Raw genomic sequence first — 13,778 nt, 5'->3', positions numbered from 1 at the left:
TTCGATCCCCAGTCAGGGCACATGCCTGGGTTTCCAGCTCAATCCCACCCAGCAGGAAGCGCACAGGAGGAGGCAACGATCAATGATTCTCTCTTATCATTGATGTTTCCATCTCTCTTTTCCTCTCTCTTCCTCTCTGAAATCAATAAAAATATATTTTAAAAAATCTTGTGAGGTGTGATTATAGCTGCATAACATTGTGATTTTGTTCATAGTTTTAAGAAATTCATGCAGGACTGAAATCCATGATATCTGGGATTTATTTTTAAATAATTCAGCATAAAATGAGAATGGGGAAGCAATTACAATGAAAAAAGTGTGGCAAGATCCTATTGATTGGTGAATCTGGTTATTGGGTATATGGTCAACTGACTGTGCTCTTCTCCATAAAATTGAAAACAAATAATGCCAAAACTAATTTGAATTAAATGGTGACATTTAAAAATCAGAGGCTTGAATTTCTGACTTTGTTTGAATAACCAGATATGGCAACAAGGCCCATATCAAGAAATGAGTACTGACCACTCCAAATTAAGTTTCCAATACTCCCAATTATCCCCCAATTATCATCACTGCTGTCCTTTTTCTTATACCTGGCTTAGTTCATGCATTTATGTTACCTACTTGACAACTCGGTTTAGGACCCCAGGAGTGATGAGAAGCAAGAGAACAGAGCAGGCATGGAGAGATAAACTGAATAATGGCAAAGTGCTAGCATATAGATATACAGACTCCTACTGTTGACGTTCCTTCAGCAGCTTTGGACATAGATATAATTCCCATAAGGCCATGCTACACCATGCTTCTTATATTTATTAAGTGCTTACTAGAAGCAAGGCAGTATGCTTGACATTCTGAAAAATACAAACATGAAAATAATTCCTGCCCTCGGGATACTGACAATCTAATAAGGAAGACAAGGTATAAATGTAAGTGGTTACAATGTAAGATGAAAATAAGTGAGTTTAGGATACTGTTCAGGGTGCCTCATATGTAAAATGCAAAGTATGGAGTGACCAAGTATATAAAGCTTCAGGAACAGATCATGAAGTCACTACAGGGCATGTTGGAAAACTGAAACTTTATCAGATGAGCACACGTACGCTGCTGAAGGATTTTAAGACACAATTACAAGTCAGATGGGGCAGCACTGCAAATGAGAGGGAAGTCTCCTTCACCGTTCAAATCCTCTGATTCCAGGTACAGCATGTGTTGAAGAGCCAGAAGCATGACCCCCAAAATGTTACGCCATCATGGCTTTCTTGGCTAGACATTAGTTTGGTACCTGCGGAGACTAATAAAAGGATGGGTCACTGAGCAGTAGCCCTGAAAACAGTTTCTCTCTCTATTACCACGACTGGGTTCCAATACCTTACACAGAAACTATGGTCCTCTTATACCTAAGTGCTATTAAAAAGTAAAAATGAGGGGAGGCTGGGGGTAAGGAGGAGAGCTCAACCAAAGGACTTAAATGCAAGCATATAGGCCTAACCAATGGACACAGACAACAGGGGGGTGAGGGCAGGAGTGGGGGGATGGGGGATAACGTGGGGATGAGGACACATATGTAATAACTTAATCAATAAAAAAAATTTTTGAAAAAGTAAAAATGTTTCTTACTATTCAGTCTAAGACCCATTCTGTTAAAAACAAAAATAAAACCACGTGCTTATGGTGAGTGAATAAAATGACCTCAAACGCGATCAATCTTAATACCAAATTACACGAGCGTTTCAAAGATCACACTCCGGTCACCCTAATGACAAAACGGGACCCAACCAGCGTCGTGGCAGGAGCTGTCACCACTGGAGAGAGTAGGGCTGAGATTCACAAAAGGCCTGGCCGGGCCCAGACTCTGGGGAGCCAGGAAGGGCAGTCCTAGAAGCCGAGACCATCGGATGGACGGTCTCAGTTTTAACAGACTAAATTGTCGTCAATTACAGGAATGACAAATAAAAAGCAAGGCGAGAACAAAATTCCAGCACTTTTCTTTCCCTTCACTTCCAAACCAAGAATCAGTTCCAGCCCCGGCATCCTCTCCGGGCCTCGGTGTCCTTAGGTGGGAAACGACGCTAATGCACCCGCTTCACAGAGGAGCGTCCGGACCACACGGAGATGTACGTAAAAGCACAAGATCGGACACAGCTAACGCTACATTATTCCCAGGAAGCGCCAATGCCTCCATCATCTTCCTTACAAGGGTGATACCTAATTCTACCTCCACTATCGAGCGGGCTCTGCAGGTCGCAGGGCGTCTTTGTGTCGATCCCCGCAAGTACCCAACATCTGAAGGCTTCTCTGGAGAATCGAGTTACAGTTCAAGGTACCAAAGACCAAAACAGACACGGGCCCCGCCAACGACCGAAGTGGGGGTCGCCCCGGCTCGGCGGTCACCACATCCGCCGAGGCCTCGCGCCCTTCTCCGGGTTCCCCCGCCTTGGCGCCCAGCCCCGCTCCGCCAACGCCAACCAGCAGGGCGAGGGGGCGGACTCCACCGCCCGCCCTTTGAGCTCCGGGGAGGCCCGGCCGGACACCCCCCACCCGCATCCTCGGCTTCTCCTCGCCAACGCCCGAGGTCTTCCCGTCCCGCCCCGCCCTGGGCCGCACCTTGAGGTGGGTGCGCAGGCCGCCAGCGCCCCCAGACTGGTCCGTGATCTCGTACGCGCCCGTCACCAGCAGGTCCTTGTGGATCTCCTCGCGGAGGCACTTGCGGGAGTTGATGGGCAGATGGAAGGAGATGGCGAGAACCGAACTGGGGCCGAGCAGGAGAGGTAAAAGCAGCAATGCTAACTGGCAAGGGCCACGCTGGACTTGTAGGCCAGACAAACGAGACATGGTGCCGGAGACTGTTAACACCGGGGCCTGGGTCGCGGCGGAACCGGAGGGCCCACGTGACTCACCTCTGGCCTACCGGCGGCGCAGGCGCCATTTTGGAGACTGGCAAATAGATAACAAAAAAATATAGTAAATCTTATAAAAGGGAAAAGGGACATGATATCACGCCACACCAACAAGTTAGAGTGGCTAAGTAAAATTTTCTAGAAAATTTCCGGGAAACTTACTTGTGTTGAGTTCAGTGACTGTTCAGTCAGCCATAACAAGTAAGGGCAGACCCGGAAGTAATTCTCCTTCAACTGGCGGAAGCAGTGCTTGCAAGTTTCAAGGCGGGTGCGATACCGTAGCAACCGAGGCCCAATAGGAAACAGCCACAAGGCCCTTTGCTGGGCCGGTCGGGCTGCCACCGGGGCGCGCGGGGCGGAGGCGGGGCGGAGGCGGGGCGGAGGCGGAGGGTGCGCAGTCGCAGTGCAAAGCCGCCTGAATGACAACCGGGACATTGACCGCTTGAGAGGAAAACTTGGGGAGGCTGAGCGGAAAGACTCCGTGGCTCCGAGGCGAGCGGGGGCCGGCGCCTTAGAGAAGGTCTGGAGGTCACCCGGTAGCTGTGAACCGGACGCGCTCCTGAGTGGGATATTTGGGCTGGTGTAACTGTTTGCTTTCTGAATGTGCATCTTATTTAGCAAACGTTGAGCGCCCACTAGACTAGGTAATGTTCAAACTGACTTTGGGTTTTGTATTTCAATGGAATAAAACACTGTTTTAATCCAGTCTCAGAGCAGGACCTAATTCGGTTTACCAGAGGAGCATTGTCAAGGGAAGGCAAGAATTTGTGTGCTTTAAACGCACACACATTTTAGGGATCCAAGGGGCTAGTCTGTAGTAAGCAAATTTACACAGTAATCGTGCTTTTGTTTCACAGTTATTTACTGAGTACCTGCTATGTGTCAGACGCTATATTCCCTGCGGTGTATACCAATATGTTTATTGATTGAACAAACCGCTGTTGGGATGCTATCAGATATTCAGGACCGAAGAAAATATAAAGATGAAAAAGGAATACACACCAGTCTGTGTTTGAAATCATCTACTTTGGTTAGTGTTTACTGAGTATCTACAGAAATACCCAGAGTATGGACTATCTGCTCTTGGTAATTTTTAAAAATATATATATTTTATTGACTTATTACAGAAAGGAAGAGAGAGGAATAGAGAGTTAGAAACATCGATGAGAGAGAAACATCGATCAGCTGCCTCCTGCACACACCCCACTGGGGATGTGCCTGCAACCCAGGTACATGCCCTTGACTGGAATCGAACCTGGGACCTTTCAGTCCGCAGGCCGATGCTCTATCCACTGAGCCAAACCGGTTTCGGCTAAATGATTATTCTCTATTTATATCTGCTTGCAATCCATGTAGTTCTTTTCCTGGAGCCGAAGTCCCACAAACAAAACAAGAACAAACATAAAGGAGCAATAAAGCATTTTAAAATCTGACAAATAACATGCTACAACTATTTTATGAGGTGTCCACTTAGGAACGTTTAGTTTATTTTATTCCTGATATAAGATAAGATTGCTAGTCTACTGGTACGTCCTGATAATCTTCTGATAATTTTCGTGGGCCTTTTCCCTGCAGTGTAGGGAATCGGTACCAAGCAGCTATGTAATTCGTCATTTGGAATCAGTCCTGAGGCTCTGCTGACCATCAGCAAGAGATATGCAGCCCATAAACTAGCTGTGTGGTTTTTTCCTGTAAATTTCTATCTGACATTTAGATAAGAGCATCTACATTTTCAGCTGTTTTCACAGATCTCATTTGATATTTTCAAAAACCATGTGACATAGACTGGACAAGTCTGTTCATGTCATAGATAAGAAAACAGGTTCAGAGAAGCCAAAGAGATTCTGAGAGGCTCAAAGTTTAAAAGTGACAAAGTCAGTCTAAGGGCCTGAGCCTTCTTCCGGAAGGCGCTATTATTGATTATGTTACAGATGAAGAAATTGAGACTTAGAGAGAAATTCTTACTTTCCTAAATCACAGGTCTCATCCTTTCTTGTCCTGTATTCTCATCCGCCAGTCCCTAACTCTTTCCTACCCGCCTTCCCTCATTTATATTTTTCTCCTTAGCGCTCACCACTAATATAATATACATTTTACATATCATGTTTATGCATCTGTTTCCCTAGCTAGGTTATCTGTTTTGTGAGGGGCAGGTATTTTTATCTATTTTGTTCATTGCTTTATCTTCTGAATCTAAAATAGTACCTGGCATTTAGAAGGCAAAATGAACAGTGTTTCAATGAATGCAAGATTGATTCCTTAGCTCCTAGCACAGTGATGGCGAACCTATGACGGGTGTCAGAGGTGACATGCGAACTCATTTTTTTGGTTGATTTTTCTCTGTTAAATGGCATTTAAATATATAAAATAAATATAAAAAATGTAAGTCTTTGTTTTACTATGGTTGCAAATATCAAAAAATTTCTATATGTGACATGGCACCAGAGTTAAGTTAGGGTTTTTCAAAATGCTGACACGCCGAGCTCAAAAGGTTCGCCATCACTGTCCTAGCAGAAGGCCTAACAGCAAATTCCTTACATTATTCCTTAGCTGTTTTCACACAAATCCGTAATGTATATAAAGTGAGGTTTCAGTTTCATCAACAACATGCATATCTTGTATTTGAATTGAAAAATGTGTTCTTGTTTTCATATAAAGACAGAAAAAAAAATCTCCCCTCTATGCTGTGGAACTACAAGGCTAAGTAGATACTCCTGGGGAACCCAAATTTTTAAATTGCATCTGCATGAACAATGTACCATTTTACATCACTGTGGAGAAACGGCCTCATTCTGAACTGCAGAGCAAACGGAAAGTGTCCCAACACATTTCTTCCTGTCCTGAGAGTCCTCTGCCATCCCCTCACCCTGAAACTTCCCCAACCAGACCCACCTAAGATTCCTGAAGCCCTGAGCCTCTGGAAGTAAAGAAACGTCATGAGGACACACCCTCCGCCCAATCTATCCCTAATCCACCGATTTCTCAACCTTCTGTTTGTATGAGAGGGAGCATTTTTAAAACACACCTCACCCCAGACAATGAATTCAGAGCTCTTAGTAAAAATCTGCATTTGTAATGAGCTTGCTGGGTGATTCTGTGGTTGGGAATCCTCCAGCACTTCCTCCCTCTCAACGCCTCCTTTAGCCAGCCTAATCCTCCACTGTGGCTTGCTGCTCCCCGGCTCCAAGGCAACAATAGCCAAGGATTCCTAATTCCGGTGTCCCTGCTTATTCGCGTGTACAGTCCCACTCACAGCGTGTATTTCAGTAGCTAAAACAAGATGGGCAGCAATTGGGCAGCATTGGTCACGTGTCATACTTTTTGACCCAGAGAGTGATTCCAAGGACCTCTATTATGGGTCCCTAAATTCCAGAGCCCCCTCTGCACTGCACTCTGGGTGATCTCATCCAGTCCCATGACTTGTTTTTTTTAATGTATTTTTATTTATTTCAGAGAGGAAGGGATAGGGAGAGAAACAGAAACATCAATGATGAGAGAGAATCATTGATTGGCTGCTTCCTGCACGCAGGATTGAGCCCAAAACCCAAGTATGTGCCCTGATTAGGAATCAAACCGTGACTCCCTGGTTCATAGGTTGGTGCTCAACTATTGAGCCACACTGGCTAGGCCAGTCCCATGACTTTACATGCATCCATAGGTGATAACTCCCAAATGTGGATCTCCAGCTTTGACCTCTTCCCTAAACTCCAGAGTCGTATCAGGCTCCTTAGTTGACATCTCCACTTGGATGACTAATTGGCAACTCACACTTAACCCTTAATTTCCTCTTCCCCCCATCCCAAATCTGCTTCTTCCTCATCTCAGTAAATTACACCACCTTCTGCTTCCTCACTGAGGCCATCCTTGTTTCCTCTTCCTCTTACCCCCTCCCCACACAGAGCCAGTTCATCAGCAAATCCTACCAGTTCTGTGTCCTAAATTTATGGCAATCAGTTACTACTTCTCTCTGAACTAGTGGTCGGCAAACTACTGCCCAGTGAAGCAGACAAATCCAGCATGCAGCCGCCTGTTTCTGTATCACCCAAGGGCTAAGAAAGATTTTTACATTTTTAGAGGGTTCAAAAGAAGGAGGAGGAGGTGCCAGACAGAGGGGAGGAAAAGGAGGTGCCTTAGTGTATGTGGCTCACCAAACCTGAAATATTTATCTGATCCTTTACCAAAAAGTTTGCTTCTCTCACCTACACAACTTCCCTGTAATCATGTTCCTTAATATACCTTGACTGTAAATATTTTTTAAAATGTAAATCAGGCCCTAGCAGGTTTGGCTCAGTGGTTAAGAGTGTTGGCCTGCGGACGGAAGGTCCCGGGTTCGATTCCAGTTGAGCACATACCTCAGTTGCAGGCTCAATCCCAGCCCTGGTCAGGGAGTGTGTGGGAGGCAACCAATGGATGTGTCTCTCATGTTGATGTTTCTCTCTCTGTCTCTCCCCCTCCCTTCCACTCTCTCTAAAAATCAATGGAAAAAGATCCTCAGGTGAGGATTAACAAAAAAAAAAAAAAGAATCTGATCAATCAAAATAAAGCCCAAATACCTTACCACAGTCCAAAAGGCAACAGTGGTCTGGCTCCTGCTCTAATCTCAGTGACCACTTCCTCCCACCACACCCAGCCGTTCAATCTCCAGGTTTTCCAAACAGGTTAAATGTCTACATGCATCAGGGCCTTTGCACTTACTGTCTACTTGGAGTTCTCTTGCCCAGATCTTGTCCCATGGACTCTGGACTCTGCAGGCTGCTCCTCCTCATTCAGGCTCCGACTCCCAATATCATGTCTGAGAGAGCCCACCCTGTGTAAGTAAGCCTGTCCCCAGATTACCCTCTATCACATGATCTGGCTTTATTATCTAAATAGCACTGGTCACTATTTGAGAGTATCTTGTTATTTATTTTCTTGTTTATTACCACCCAGTCCCACTGGAATTTAATCTCCAAGGGAGCAAGGTCTTTGTTTTGTGCCTGATAGATCCCTGAGACCAGACACAATCTGTAGTGCGTGTTCAAAAAATATTTGCCGAGTGAATAAATGAAATGATACAACATATAAACCACTTAGCACATCAACAGAGAGCAGTTGCTCAATAAATGCTAGTTCCTCTATCTAGTATTTTAATTGCCATTTTTCACGTGGGGAAGCTGAGATCCAAAGCTGTTATGTGACTTACTCCAATCCATACTATGAGTCAGGGTTAGAGCTGAGAATAGAAACGAGAGCTCTTAACTGCAGACTAGTTTTCAGACATAATTGTCATTACATTTGATAAAACACGATGCTTATTATTTAGTTCCCACTCTACTAAGAAGTTTGACATTTCAGGGCAATATTTTTCTACCCTCACTCACATTTATAATTCAGCTTTTTTGGATTTTAAGTGAATATAAGTCTTTTTTTTTTAAAATATATTTTATTGATTTTTTATAGAGAGGAAGGGAGAGAGATAGATAGTTAGAAACATCGATCAGCTGCCTCCTGCACATCTCCCACTGGGGATGTGCCTGCAACCCAGATACATGCCCTTGACCGGAATCGAACCTGGGACCTTTCAGTCCGCAGGCCGACGCTCTATCCACTGAGCCAAACCAGTTTTGGCGAATATAAGTCTTTTAGAACATTTATGAAGATGTTAATAATGTAAAACTTGTAGCATCTACTAGTTTCTCCCCTGAATTCACTTTCCTTGAAAAAACAAGATTTATCTTTCTCTCCAGATTTCCATGGGGCTAAATTTTTATCTTCCTGGGTGGGAAACATGAACCCCAGTACTAACTCTCCATGACAATTAATGTCCTTCATCAATGTTGCCAAGATAAACTATCAAGACCCTGCCTCATATTCTATAGCCAGTAAATCCTGACTGCCAGGATCAAAGTTATTCTAGTGATATAGTAGGTGAGCTGAGAGCGCTAAGGAGTCTGGATTTTTCACTAGGAACAACTTTAGAGATGATGCAAACAAAAGATACAAAATATGTCCCAAAAGAATAAGTTTGGGCCATGACCGGTTTGGCTCATGGACTGAAGGTTTGGCTCAGTGGATAGAGCGTAGTAGGCCTGTGGACTGAAGGGTCCCGGGTTCGATTCTGGTCAAGGGCATGTACTTTGGTTGCGAGCACATCCCCAGTAGGGGGTGTGCAGAAGGCAGCTGATCGATGTTTCTCTCTCATCGATGTTTCTAACTCTCTATCCCTCTCTTTTCCTCTCTATAAAAAATCAATAAAATATATATATATATATATTTTAAAAAGAATAAGTTTGGGAAAACATTGGAACCATCACCACTACCCACATGCTTTGAGAGCAAAACAAAGTTGAAGAGGACAGGATGAAAAGGGAGGCATCTCCCCTGCCCCATAAGCACTGTTTGCTTATGGAGAACACCAGCTCTAGAGCCCAGTGCAGAGAGAGAAAGCCCAGGAAGGCAAAATTCCAAGGCAGAAACGAGATGGGGGAGGAATCCACTGGACCAGTTGAAGTGGAGGAACCAAGGGACAAAAAAGAAGAGTTGCGAAGATGGGACTCCCGGGGAGAAGGAAGTAGGGTCAGGTAGGGAAGAAATGGGAAAATCATCTAGTACTTTGTGAAGTAGCCCCTGAGTTGAGTCCTTCCAAAGGAGATTTAGCAGTCAAATGGCATCTACCCTCAAGCATGTGGCTGTATTGCACTCCACACCTGGGCACAGCCATGCCTGGAGACTATACACGTACAGATCCTCATAGTTTGAGATTCTTTCAAAAGCGCTTAGAGACCTTAAAGTTTACTAGAGCAGAAAACTACACTGTTGTCAGCCTTCACTCCTGGTTCAAGGAAAGTTTTGGGTTTCCTCTCCAATTCTTTTTTCCCCCTTGATAAGCAGTATCTGGTGTCCAGCAGCCTTTGAGATCCACCAAAACTCATTCTCCTTCAACAAAAACTCCATCTTGTGAGAGATATGGACCATGCAGATGGAAAGAGCACTAGCTGCAGACACCTTGATAATGCCGTATGTCTTTCCCTTTATTAGCTACATGAATCACCTCTGCATGTAGAATCCTCTGAGTAGCCTTAAAAAATTGCCAATGCCCAGGGCCCACCCAGAGCACTGAAAACAGCATATGTGGGTATGGTCCATGGGAATATCATATTTCAGTGGTTCCCTAACTTTGCTGCACACTGGGATCATCTGGGGATCATTTTAAAAAGTACAGAATGTCCCCCAGACTTTCTGATGCAAATGGTATGGGGTACAACCAGGGCATCAGGGTTTTTTAAATCTTTCCTGTGATCCAATACGCGTCCAGGTTTGAAAACGAATGCTCCAACCTAACCCTTGCCCGCTCCTATTTTAGCATCAAGCCTTTCAATGCCTTTCAAGTGGCATGTGCCCAGTAGATATTTCTCAGTTTGATTTACATTCCTGTTTCTCCTGCTGAAACTCTGTTGCCCTTTCTCCTAGAACCTGACATGAAATTAGTCCTCTAGTAACTAGAGTACTTGGAACACCAGCTTAGGGACAAGGTTCACTCCTCTGCTGGCTGTGTTCTCAGCTCCAGTGTTAGCCAAGAGGGAGGAATGGGAAGCAAGGGTTTCAGATGAGGAGGGCGCTCTCTCCGCAGGCACATGAGGGAGCCTTTTCTTGTCCCTTGCCGAAAGTCATTGTGGCACATGGACAGAGGAAGTATTAATAAGCTTTCTAAAGAGGTACTTCTCCAAGATTTTGGTGTTTCACAGACCACAAGCAGTGCTGTCAGTTCTACAGATGGCCAACTTCTGCATTTTGGAGAGCAGCTTCCGAAGATAGATCAACTTGCATCCCTAAAGCAGAAGACACAGCTATGGGGAAGGGAATCATCAGAGTCTCTAAGCCAGATGTCAAAAGCCACTACCCACATGTTGGTCAGGGACAAGAAAGACCGGTCCACCAAGAAGTCATTGGAGACAATCGACTCTTTGGAATGAAATTAAAGCGACGACATTACAGATATTATAATAGCCAGGGCTTCATGGCAAACCCATGCTGAGAGCCATGGACTGGCATTCCAGTGATATATACTCTCTAGACAGCGGTCGTGGCTCTGCCTTGCTGCCCACTTACTGGGTCACTTTGAGCTGGAAATTATACTTTCTAGGTGTTGGCATCTTCTTTGTAAAATACAAACTCAACAACTAAAGACAGAGCCTTTCTTTGACTTCTTACAAGCCTACATCCAAAGAGAAGTCGCAAGTTTGCAAAGGTGATGCCACTACCTCATTACCAGCTGTGCTCCGCCACCTCCTTTAAGGTCTGCTGTCCTGGCCGGGGATTTGGCAATCATAGCTGAGCTGTCTGCAGGCTGTGACCTCCACAACTCCATGTCTAATCGCAAAGACCTTCCCAGGACAAATGGTGTGACTAGGATGAAAGCCTCTGTATTGTTTCTTAGTGCTGCCCTTGTAAGTTAGCATGAACTTAATAGCTTAAAACAACAGAAATATGTTTTGTCAGTCTGGAAGCCAGAAATCTAAAATCAAGGTGCCAGCAGGGACGTGCTTCATCCAAAGGCTCTAGAGGAGAATATTTCCTTGCCTCTTCCAGCTTCTGTTGGCTCCAGGTAGTCCTTGGCTTGTGGCTGCATAGCACCAATTTTTGCCTCTGTCTTCAAGTAGACTTCTTTTCTCTCTGTCTCTCTCCTCTCCTCTTATAAGGACACTTGTCATTGGATTTAGGTCCCACCCAGATAATCTAAGATGATCTCATCTCAAAATCCTTAATTTTCATCTGCCAAGATTTTTTTTTCCAAATAAGGTCACATTCACAGGTTCCGAGGGTTAGGATTTCAACCTATCTTCTGTGAAGACACAGTTCAACCCAATACGACCTCCAAATAGAGAAGGGTAGAGGAATGTACAAAAATCCTATCCATCCTTAAACCCCAAGTCAAATGTCACCGATTCTCTAGGAGACATTGCTACTTCACATTACCTAGATATCTCCACTGGGCCATCAAGTTATTCCTGAACTGCCCATATGTCCCCCCGCCCTCCACTTCTAGATCACCTATATCAGAATCCCCTAAAGATCTTGTTAAAAATATAAACTTCTAAGGCCCTTCAGGAGCCATGGTCTTTGGTGCAGACATGGCCAAGTCCAAAAACCACACCACGCACAACCGGTCCTGAAAAGGATGCAGGAAGAGCAACGAGAAACCCCAGTCACAACGATATGAATCTCTTAAGGGAATGGACCTCAGGTTCCTGAGGAACATGTGCTTTCCCAAGAAGAAAATAAGAAGGGCCTGAAGAAGATGCAGGCCAACAACGCCAAGGCCTTGAGTGCATGTGCCGAGGCCATCAAGGCTCTGGTCACGCCCAAGGAGGCCAAGCCCAGGATCCCAAAGAATGGCAGTCACAAGTCCAGTCAAGTTGCTTACATCTCTCACCCCACGCTTGGGAAAAGTGTTTGTGCCCACATCACAGGGTCTCAGGCTCTGCCAGCCCAAGTCTAAGGCTCAAATCAAGACCCAGACTACTGCCCTAACCGGTTTGGCTCAGGGGATAGAGCATCGGCCTGCGGACTGAGGGGTCCCAGGTTCGATTCTGGTCAAGGGCATGTACCTTGGTTGTGGGCACATCCCCAATAGGAGGTGTGCAGGAGGCAGCTGGTCGGTGTTTCTCTCTCATCGATGTTTCTAACTCTCTATTCCTCTCCCTTCCTCTCTGTAAAAAATTCAATAAAATATATATCTTTTAAAAAGACCCAGACTACAGCTGTGGCTGTATCTACAGCTCTGACTCCAGCTCAGACTCAGGCTCCCAAAGGTGCCCAGACCCCTAGCAAAGCTCCAGAGTAGAGGCCTCCGTCTGATGATGTGAGGACAGAACTGGTGTAAACCCTGGGCTGCTCTCTGCACGGGGCTGGTGTCCTTCTGTGCCCCACATAGCTTCCCCACATCAAGTTCCATCTTTCCTGAACCTTTCCTGAGCATTTAAATATATAACAAATAAACTGGAGGCACTATCAGGCAAAGAAAAAGAAACAAACAACAAATTTCTGTCCTCCTTGCTGCAGCCCCTACTACTGTCACTGCTGCCAGTGGGGCCCTGGATCATGCATTTTAGATCATCTCCCTGGGACATTCTGATGCACCAGAGGTTTGGGAAGCCCTGTGCCATGCTGTGAGTCCATGACCAGTTCTCTGATGTACCTCAGGATGTCTTACATGTATTTAACTGATGAGAGGCAGCATGTAAGTGTGTGGCCTTGGAGTCAGAATGCCCGAGTTCTGCTATCCAGTAACTGTGACTGCAGGCTATTACATACACTCTCTGTGCCTCTGCTTCCTTGTGTAAATGAGAATAATTATAGTGCCTGCCTCGTGAGGTTATAGTTAAGATTAAATGAAATAAAACATAAAATACTGAGAACAGGATCTGGCAGGAGAAATAGAAATGCAAATCAGTACATTTAAGCTGAACTTATGAAATAGAACAGATGGGCAGTTGCTTATTTTTTTCTCTATATTCCTGGAAACTTCCCTCCCAGGAACATATCTTGATCTTTCCATCATTATCAGTTATTGCTATCTGAACATTGATTGAATACTTTTTCTGTCTGACTACTGTGCTAGTATGTGTTTTATCTCATTTTGCCCTCACAATGGTATAAGGCAGATGATATTATGATCTCCCACTTTATGGACAAGGAAACTGAGGGTCAGACAGGTTAAGTAACTTGCCCCAAGTCCCTCAGGCAGTGAAAGGTGAGGTGGGGATGTGAAGTATCGCTTTGGGTCCCTGCTGTCTCTGCTACCCTGTAATTTCACTCTCACCCCCCAAAGGCATTCCATGTACCCTTATCAGGCCCAGCCATCCCTGAACCAACTTTCTAAACCTCCCCACACAGCTT

At 45.0% G+C, this 13,778-nt stretch overlaps 1 protein-coding gene across 1 annotated transcript in view; it reads right to left on the bottom strand.

Moving 5' to 3' along the window:
• Window positions 1–2,890, bottom strand: part of TMED10 (transmembrane p24 trafficking protein 10) — a 37,184-nt gene extending 34,294 nt beyond the window's left edge. Inside the window, exon 1 of the mRNA XM_070416444.1 lies at window positions 2,608–2,890. Coding sequence (XP_070272545.1) covers window positions 2,608–2,835 — 228 coding nt within the window. The 5' untranslated portion in view covers window positions 2,836–2,890. The remainder of the gene's footprint in view (window positions 1–2,607) is intronic.
• Window positions 2,891–13,778: the final 10,888 nt, after the last annotated feature.

The sequence above is a fragment of the Myotis yumanensis genome, unplaced genomic scaffold (assembly GCF_028538775.1).
Source record: "Myotis yumanensis isolate MYYU_CA2020_CCGP unplaced genomic scaffold, mMyoYum1.0.hap1 SCAF_1, whole genome shotgun sequence".
Classification (NCBI taxonomy): domain Eukaryota; kingdom Metazoa; phylum Chordata; class Mammalia; order Chiroptera; family Vespertilionidae; genus Myotis; species Myotis yumanensis.
The sequence above is the reverse complement of the archived record's forward strand: the minus strand, read 5'-3'. Positions and strand labels throughout refer to the sequence as shown.